This window comes from Haemaphysalis longicornis, unplaced genomic scaffold, assembly GCF_048455015.1.
Source record: "Haemaphysalis longicornis isolate Haplotype H1 unplaced genomic scaffold, Haemaphysalis longicornis Haplotype H1 scaffold_9, whole genome shotgun sequence".
In the NCBI taxonomy this organism is placed as follows: Eukaryota; Metazoa; Arthropoda; class Arachnida; order Ixodida; family Ixodidae; genus Haemaphysalis; species Haemaphysalis longicornis.
The window spans coordinates 129,693,402-129,703,078 of record NW_027526460.1 but is presented as its reverse complement, the minus strand read 5'-3'; the positions used below and the strand labels follow the sequence as shown (position 1 = coordinate 129,703,078).

At 46.8% G+C, this 9,677-nt stretch overlaps 1 protein-coding gene across 1 annotated transcript; it reads left to right on the top strand.

The window, feature by feature from the left end:
* The first annotated feature begins 592 nt into the window (after positions 1 to 592).
* Positions 593 to 2,865, top strand: LOC144152827 (uncharacterized). Its single transcript, XM_077684308.1, has 3 exons — positions 593 to 837; positions 965 to 1,197; positions 2,299 to 2,865. Exons 2-3 carry the CDS (start codon positions 1,073 to 1,075, stop codon positions 2,729 to 2,731), a joined length of 558 nt encoding a protein of 185 aa, XP_077540434.1. The 5' UTR covers positions 593 to 837; positions 965 to 1,072; the 3' UTR covers positions 2,732 to 2,865.
* The last annotated feature ends 6,812 nt before the right edge of the window (positions 2,866 to 9,677 follow it).

Below are 9,677 nucleotides of genomic sequence, written 5' to 3'. Positions count from 1 at the left end.
CAGCGCGTTTTACAACTGCGACCACGTTTTTTTCCTTACTTCCTTTATTCGCGTTTCTAAAAATTTCGCCAATAGCCCCTGGGATTTTTTTGTAGTTTCTCTGGTTGATTACAAATAATTGAGAAGCAAGACGTTTTATTAGCGTGATATTGCTGAAAATTATCAACGAATAAAAATGAGCAAACATTTAAAATGACCTATATCTTGAAAACAGGCGTGGAAGGACGTTGCCTAAGAATAGATATACACAGGATGACGCGCTAATCGCAACTGGCGCGTTTTGGCTCAATCAACACCAACTCGCCCAACGTTCCATCCTGTTAAGGACCTCTATGCTTGCGATATTCTTCGATAAACTGATATCTTTTTCAAATACGTTCTTCAAATGCTTCGTAATTCTTGGAAGCGACGATCAACGCAAGCACGATGTTACTGGGCCGCCAGTTTGGCAAAGCCAGGCAGGTCAAAAATACAGCAAGAAACGACGAATAGTGGAAAAAAAAAGATAAGCGTTGTGTTCCAGGCCCATCTTTTGATTCCTGTTTATTCTGAAGGACCACGGCTCCACCTAGATGAGCGTCGGAGACTGTTCAATGTGGCAGGATTGGCGGAACGCCCCCTTGAACATGAAATCTGTAAATCTTTAGGTATCTTTGAGATTTTACGTCTTTTGAAGATGTCAGAAAAACGTTTTCCCCTGAAACCGAGAAAGGCGGGTCTGAGCTGTTCCGCCGAATCGTGCTTCCACCGGCGGCCGCAAGACACGAATCTCAGCTACTTTTCGGCATCCTGAACTGCAAGAGAACCTTAATTATTTTGTGGAGCCCGGAAAAAGCGGTTTGTAACGCAATTTGCCTTCTCTTCTAATTTATTTTGCCACTGATGGTCGCCCCGAAAGCGAATAGCCGAAACCAGGAGCTAACTAACAATCGCCCTTCCATCCGCCATTTTGTCATGCTCGCAGACGAGGCACAAGTGTGGCCTGGCCTTTTACACGTTTTGCTCGTCGTTCCGCAACGAGGTGTACTTCCGCCACGTGACGCGCACCTGTGTGCCTACCATCACTGACCGCATGCACGTGTGCAACCACTCGCCCAACCGCTTCGCCACGCCCCAGGCATGCCAAGAGACGTGCGTCCTGAGCCAGCAGCCGTCGGAACGGTGCTTCGACAGGACGATCTTCTCATGGTGCAACAGGTATCCCACAAGGCTCCGCACTTGGCCTGAGCCTTATCGCCTATTCCAACAGTCTTTGTGGGTGACACTGCCTTGTTCCCGTGAGAATTACATAATGAGCTCGTTACGTTCTTACGTTCGGTAAAAAGGCAGTACTGGTGCAGAGAGCGAAATGACACAATCGTGCTGCTGTGCGCCGGGTTATGCGCCGAGATACATGATTAATAGCGAAACACACGTGCGGAGAGCGACGCGTTTCCGCGCGCGTTTTTCCTCTCTGGAAACTGGTCCGGCAGCCATCAGGAATACGCATGAGGGCTGCAGGACCGCTTCTGGAGAGGGAAAAAAACGCGTGCGCAACTCGTCGCTCTCCGCACGTGTGTTTCGCCCAAGTAGGAGGAACCATACACGACGGCCACTGAAGGCAATGAAGGCAAGGCTATACCCGAGACGTGAAGGGTGCCGTGCTTTTCCGACGACGCTAGAACGATGCTATTGAATGGTCGGTGTTACACTATCGGGGATTAGTCAACAGTGGGTAGGAGCTACGTGCTATGGTTTGGTAAGGCCGTCTTCTCTGTCTTCTTGTGTCTTCCTTCAAAGCAAGGTAGGTGAAAAGCGTTTACGGTGTGGAGTGACCCTCCAGAGTGATTTGGAGCACTTCATCGCAGCCAGAGATGCCACAGAAATGGCCTCATGTTTTCTAGGACACAAAGTGAGCGTTGCACAAGCGAGGCAGTGAATTACTGAGTTAGTGAGTGAGAGTGATTGAGTGGGTGAATAAGTGGATGATTGAATGAGTGTGTGAGCGTGCGAGGAAGTGAGAAAGTGAGTGAGTGAGTCAGCGAGCCAGCCTGTGCTTGCTATGCTTACTTCGTGGCGTCACCACCGCCGTCCCACCACTGCAAGTATCCCGAAATCGCAGTCTAAAAATGACCATACCTTACCGTATCCCATCCATTTCATTCGACCTCTAGTGCACCTGAGGGATTTCGCTCGAATTGTGGTGTGGTTCGCGCAACGACTACGGGCAGTCATTGAATCCTCACGGCACCTCGTCAGCATCCACAGAATGAAAATGTCCTCTGAACCTCACGCTTCGCATTTCCATACCTCCCGCAGTCATGACTTGAACGTCAGCTGGTGGTTCTTCGACGGCAACCATTGCCGGGCATGGCACTTTCCCGAGGGCCTCTGTCCGAGCCCTTCGGACGGCGACGTATTCCACAACCTGGACGAGTGCCGGCGCCGCTGCTCCAGGCAGAACGCGCCGCACTTGCACGACCGAAAGCACGGCACCAGGAGGAGCCAGGCTCCGTGCCGGGCGCCCGCAGCGTCCACAACCTGCAGCGCCGACCTGCTCAGGTTCCCGTACTTCGCCCAGCTGTCGGCAGGCGACGGCCGCATTCGGTGCATCCGGGCTTCCGAAGCGTTGCTTCTCACCCACCGATGCCTGATCGGCTCGAACCGATTTGACGACGAGCGCGCCTGCGAGAGGGCTTGCGTGGACGGGGCCGACAGACGAGAACGGCGCCCAGAGTTCATCGAAACTTGATTTATAGGCGGATTTGATTTCCCTAACTGAATCCTTTGTTTTCTTGTTATAAGATACGTACGGCGAGAAGCCACCAGACAATTGTGTAGAACGCGTGAAAACATATGGAACGCAGACCAATATTACTATTTCAGTTTCCCCGTGACATCGTGCCTAATAATAATAATCTCTATTTCACTGCACAGAATACATATTCTGGCTAGAACAAGCCAAAAAAGGCTTGTGGGGCTGTGCCCGGCAGTTGCTGGCCATCACGGACGCAGCGAATACACATTTTGGTGTCTCTAAATTAAAACAAAAACACAAAGAAAAATAAAAATAAAGGAAAAAATTTCCCCGAGGGGGAGAATGTGAAAGTGCGAATGCACGGTTGTCGGCCCGCTTGCGGCGCTTGCGCTCGGCCCCCGCAGCCCACCGCCTCGCCGCCTTCTCTTCCATCTCTTCCATCGGGTTTGTAGTATCACGTGTACACCACGCAGTTATCAAGCCGCTATAACGCCGCTGAGTCGCCAACGCACGCCGCTGACGACGTAGTTTGAATGCGTTAAAGATATAAGGCGCGTTACTGACAATATCAGCGTTGCGTCCGTGGCTTATTCGGTAGAGCGTCGGGCTGCGGCCCGCAAAGTCCTCGGATCGAAACCTGGCGCCGGATGCTGTTTCTTCTTTAAAGAGCACTGCGGACGCCGACGCCGCCGACGCCGGTGGTGGATGGTTTGGGGTCGCTTATAAAGTGCATTCGCACTTAAAAAGTGAAAAGAATGTAGAAAGAGGAGTTGAGGAATAAAGCAAGCACCAGGAAATACATACAACAGCTTCAACCTTTGAACAGTCAACCACACAGTACAAAAACAGGTCTCTAACTTGAACACGGGAGCTAAGAGAAAACCGTTCGGGGGGAAGGGAGTTGAGGATACAAGGCACATAGAAAGTATGCAACCGCTCACCATCCTTAGTGCGAACCCTCGGCAGAACAAAGCGATCTCGTAAGCAGCGGTCACGTTGCGGCGTGTACAGTATACAAGGTTCATGGGACAAAATATATTTGAACACCAGTGTTTGCTTAAACAAGACAAAGAAATCGGGCTTTCTTGACTACTGAAAAACGTCTACGTGCGACTCAAGCGATGCACCATACATTACTGACCTAAGAACAGATTTCAACAGACAGTTAATTTTCTTTTTCCAGGAGGCGATACAGATGAAAAAAGTGCAAATGCCATACCGCAAGACGCTGTAAGCAAGTGCATGTGATATTTGTTTGCGTATTTATACCGGATGTAAGGATTTCATAGAAAACAGGAGGCAAGCAACCTTTCTGAGTTCGGTACATACCTACGCTGCATGGCTATTCCAGGACATATCAAAATCAAATAATAAACCTAATTATTTGACAGTAGATTGTTGGGGAAGAGGTGTACACGCACATTGGACACAAATACTAGTATGCAAAAAAATTGGAACGTGGTGAAGAATAACCTTAGCTGGATTATAGAAACAGACTAGTTGTGACTTGTTTAGTGTAATTAGATTATCGCTGTACCACCGCATTATTTGCATACAGTCATGTTGCAGGTATTCTGTTGCTAGTTCATAGTTATTGTGTCTGGATACAGTATACCGTGTCGTCCGCATATTGGAACATTCTGCAATGAGTGCAGAACCACTGAGGTCGTTCACGTATACATAATAAATAAAACAGGAGAAAGAATAGACCCCTGAGGGGCACCTGAGGTTAAATGCTGTGAATTGCTCTTGATCGAAAGCAACACAACAATTTGAGGACGATTGGACAGGTAATGGTTAATGAAAGATAGAAACGGTCTTCTGAATCCATGCTGGAACAGTTTATCAGATAATACTGAGTGATTAATAGAGTCGAATGCCTTGGAGGCATCCAAAAACATGACACAGGTAAGTTCATTATGTTCTAAAGCAGTGTTTAGATGATCAGAAATATCTTCTAGAGCTTTTTGTGTTCCACGCCCTCTGACAAAACCTAATTGTTTGGGTGAGATTACAACATGTGCATCAAAGAAGCTCAGCATCACTGTTGGAATGTGTTTTTTTTCTAAAATAAGGGCAATGGTAGCAAGAATGGAAATTCCCCGATTGTTTGTAACAGAATGTTTCGGGACATTTTTGTACAATGGGGTGACAACGGCCTTTTTTAAGCCCAAAGGTGCAATTTATGTATCAATGACATTGTTGATTATAGCGAGTAATACATATTTAATACACTCAAAATGCCAACAGAGAACTGCAACAGAAATGTCGTCAATTCCTGCAGCTTTATTATTATTATTATTTTTGAAGCTGAATAAGATGCAACAAAGATCATCTTCGGTAAAGGAGGGTAAAAAAGCTGATTCAGATATGGACTGCAGCCTATTAGCGGGGTGGCAACGCGTATGCGTTGCTTGGCCAGCGGAGGGAAAAAAATCACTGAATTGGTCAGCGAGCGTGATTGACGCAGCACCGAAGTTTCGGGCGACGGTAGCACATGCGTCTGTGGATTTTCTGCCGCGCAGTTCATTAACGGTGGCCCACGTTTTAATCGGATTCGTCCTAGAAAGCCTGAACTTTTTGTTGAAATGCTTGCGCTTTTCTGCACGTTTCAAGGCGTTTGCTCTACTGCGGGTGGTTCTGTATAGCGATCTTAAATAAGCATTCTTTGTAGCATGCCTACATCGAGCCCAAGCCAATGCCCGCTCGGCAATGGCACATAGCACAGCAGCAGTAATCCAGGCACATCCAACTTGTCTTTGTCTAATATGAATTGATTTTGTCGATGAATTCCGAATATACTGAAATGCCTCTAGAACCCAGTTGTACAGCTCATCAACTGGGTGTGTAGTCAGGAGGGAATTCCAATCGTGATGCTCCCCTGCCAAGTCAATTGCTTTCTGTCAATTATTTCCACTCTATCGGAGTGCAAGGGGCGTTGACACACAGCCTCGGAAGGAGAGAAAACACAACAGCCGGTAAAAAAATGATCGGACATTTTTTGTTCGACTATAAATGCTGTGTAGTTACTCTGATCCAGATGGACGTTAATGTGGTCAAGACAGGAAGAAACAAGTTTGTCTTGCGAAAGTTCAATGCGAGTAGGAAGATTAATCGCAGCTTCGACACCGACGTCCGCCAGAGTGTTTAGATAACCTACCACAATATGTCTCTTGTTCTTTAAAAGGTCGATGTTTAGGTCACCAGTCATGCAAATACGTCCAGCAGGCCAATGGAATTGCTTCAAATCTTCGATTAATTGGCAAGCATTTTGATTAGGTGGACGATAGAATGCGAGTAGTGTGATATCGAAGAGTGGGTTCTGCAGCGCAACAGCTAAAGATTCTGCACTAGAAAAGGAAGTCGTTACGGAAGAAGATAGCCATTTCCGCTCGAAAAAAATGGCAATTCCCCCATCCAAGCCGTTAGCACGAGTAAAATAATAGCTGTCGTAGCCTGCAATTGAAAATTGTTGGGTTAAGCATTCAGGAATATTTATTTAAGTCAAAACAGTGGCGTCTCAGGATTATTTTAGTTTACCGGTAATAAAGCGTAGTTCGTCCCAATGTATCCGAATGCTGCGAATGTTCACATGAATGAAGGTGGAAGAGCCATCCGTGGTTGCAAAAAGCAAGTCTTGAAGTGCATCGAAATGTCTGAATACAAGTGTGTCAGGTGCCATGAAAGCGCGAAGTGATGAAGGAAACGGGCCGACTAATTCAGCCGTTCGAGATCTGAGAGCTGATGAACTCGAATGGGCGGTTCACCTTCCTTATTCCGGAGGTAGATACGGCCGTTCTATACCCACACAAATTGGATGTTGTGTTCTTCAGCCACTGCACGCGAAACAAAGAAAAGCTAAGATATAAGCTTGGGCGTGTTGGTATAACATTCTCGGAACAGCGGAAAGGGACGAGAAAGATAAGCTCACTGTTTGATCCGGTAAGGTTCTCCGAGAAATAGAGAGGGGGTGATCCTTGCTGCGGGTCAAAGCACGTAGCTTAGAGCGAGCAGACAACCAGCGGCCAGGAACTTCTTTAGTTGTGAACCTGACCAGCACGGTTGCAGGTCCGCTCTTCCGCTTGGGAAGCCTATTAATAGCGGATACCTGATTTGGTGAAAATGAAGGAATCTCGAGTTTGTGGCTCAAGTCTGACAGGAATACGCCGAGGTTTTCGTCAGGGGTAGCGGGGAGGTCGTGTATTTCAAGATTTGACGACCTGCTGTACTGCTCTGTGTCATTGAGGTCCGATTGCAGCCTTAGTATGATTAAAGCCTGTGATGATACACAGCCTTCAAGTGAAGCATTACGCTCTGTCAAGGCATCAACGGCGATGTTGCGGCGATGTGCTTCCTGCTTTTGCAGCGCTATCCAGTTTCCTCGAAGCAAATGACGCATTCATTGTGCGTCCTAGCGACCGCGGCGTCCGCAGCAACGCGTGCCTTTCGACAATGTTCCAGTTCCGCGGAATGCTTTTAGTGACGTCATACCAGCTGCGCGGCCCTCCCCCTTACTCTACACTTGCCCTCGTCTCACTCTCCATATGAATATCTCATCAAAGCCTCTCAATAGCTTGGATCACAATGGCTCGAAGTTCAAGCTTTGACGGATGTCCGTCTCTTCGAGGACATTAAATTAAGGCACCGCAAGGACTGAAAGAACAGACATTTTGGCTAGTGTTCATGAGCCGTATATTCGCTCTCCCACGGGTGTAGTAGCCGAAATGTCTTTCCTTTTTTTGAGTCCGTGGTCGGTGCCTTCGTTTTGCACTTTATTTGGAGGATGAGCCGCGTGCAGTGTGGAAGTGATGAGCGAGTTGCTTGAGAACGTTTAGCGTTAACACAGTGGTTTGTGATGCGAGTGAACTGGTCAATCAGGGGCTTCCGTTACTCAAAAGCTGAGCCGTGCCCACGGAGCTGAAACATTTGTGGTAATTGCGACTATAAGTGCCTTGCATTACCCGATTAGCAAGCGTGAAGTAGTGGGTGCGGGTTTCGAGGAATGGTGGCTAGCAATGCTCTCAGGCTTACACTAATCTTCGTATTAACATTAGTATTAGCATATGATTTATTAACATTGAGAGACAAGAGTTGGGCGACTTTTTATTCCGACACTGGGCCCTGGAACAACCCTAGAGGATGATGATGATTATGGGAAAGCGATGATGGACATTATGATGACGGAGATAGTTGTGACTACCACTGATGATAGTGCGGAGCATTGATGGTACACTAAATTTTTCACGCGTTAAGTTCAGGCTCTTCACTTATTAATAAAAACCGCCCGGCAACTAGATATCTTTCGCTGGGGTTAGCTTGTTTACCTGTATGCTGTTTGGTTTCACACCGGCCGAGCTGAGTTGGGTGCAAGGGGGGTAAGGAGAAACCGCGGAGGATTCTTTGTTATTCGCCGCGCTTTTGTGTTACCCGACGAGCGGGCCCAGAGACGACGCATACAAACGCGTCGGTCACCCCATAATAGCTTAAAGCTATGCAAGCTCTGGAAGGAGGATTTTCTTGGGTTCGTTTGAGAAGCCGGCAGAGGGTGACTGTTAAAATGTTAACGACCGCGATTACCGCCACGAGAATCCCCGAAACGGACGGGAGCTGAAGGTCGGTCAAGGGGTCAAACCTTGGGTCAAGCATGGGAAGAGGTCACTAGACGTGCTGTCTGTGTCAGTGACATTTGCCACGTCAAGCCCATTTCTCACTAACGCTACGTCATTACTTCATGAAAACAATATATTAACTGTAACCAAACTAGTTAAATATAACCTTGGCATTTATATGAATAAAATACAAACAATCAACTTCCGCACTTAACTGCGATTTTTTTAAATAGGAATGACACAAGGTTTGCCCTAAACAATAACTTCCTCCTGCCAAAAGTTCGCACTAATTACGGCAAGCAAACCATTTATTTTTCTGGAATTTATTCTTGGAATAGTTTACCTTCTGACTTTAAAGCATCCCGTTCCCTGAATGTAATTAAATCGAAGTTTCAAAATCATATCATGTCAACTAACTAGCCTGTTTTTCTGTTTCCTATTTGTTTCTGGTTCATTGGAGGTGCGTTCTGTAATCACTTGTTTTTATAATAAGCGTGTCATTCTTGGCTTTCAAATGTTTCTGTGAGATTACAAGCGTTTCTTCTTACTTTGTCTTAATTGCATTTTACTGTAGTTCTGTATCTCTGCTATGTACATTACAATTTTTCTCACTTCTACATTGTACAAGAGGTCCCCTTACAGTCTCTGACTATGGGACCTCTTTCTGTATATCTTGCACATGTTATCTGCATTTCGCATAATAAACACTTTAAAAGTTGCTGGGCGAAGTTTCCGCTCGTCACGCGTCTCAGCCTGGCGACTTCACCCTGGCGACTCTCATGCGGTTTCTGCATGAGAGGGAGAGAGGTGGGTCACGTGACCATTTTGAACCCACCTAGATGGCCAATCAGTGGCCTCGTATGGCCTAATGAGCCATCCTCACTCGCAAGTTGTGACGTCCCTTTTGTGGTAAGTGCTTTGGTGGTAAAACCGAGGGGTTTGGTGTTTTGAGAGGATTAGAACAGAGACAGAAAGTTGAGAGGGAGAGCGGCGAGCCCCGCTCGAACTATCACGCTAAACGTTCACGGATGCCACCACGGCGGTGACGAAAACCTACTTCGCGAAAGAAAAATTCGCAAAAATAGATTATTATTCGAGACACAGTGAAATAATTCCAGGTAATAGGAAAAAAGCGCGCTTCATTGCTACAACGCATTCACAGTTGCTAGTGTGTTTCAAAATGGGCATTGCGGGGAAACGAAGTTGCGTTTTAGAGTAATACTTTCACATTTTTTACAGCTACTAAAGTTTTTGTAGAGACAGTGCAGCCGAATACATTGTTTTTATTGTTGACGGTAAGTGCGGGAGAAAATATGGGAGCCTGGAAGCGG

Coding starts and splice junctions, on each gene's coding strand:
- LOC144152827 (XM_077684308.1), top strand. CDS start 1,073: ATGCACGTGTGCAACCACTCGCCCAACCGCTTCGCCACGCCCCAGGCA. Junction 1,198..2,298: donor ATCTTCTCATGGTGCAACAG/GTATCCCACAAG, acceptor TACCTCCCGCAG/TCATGACTTGAACGTCAGCT.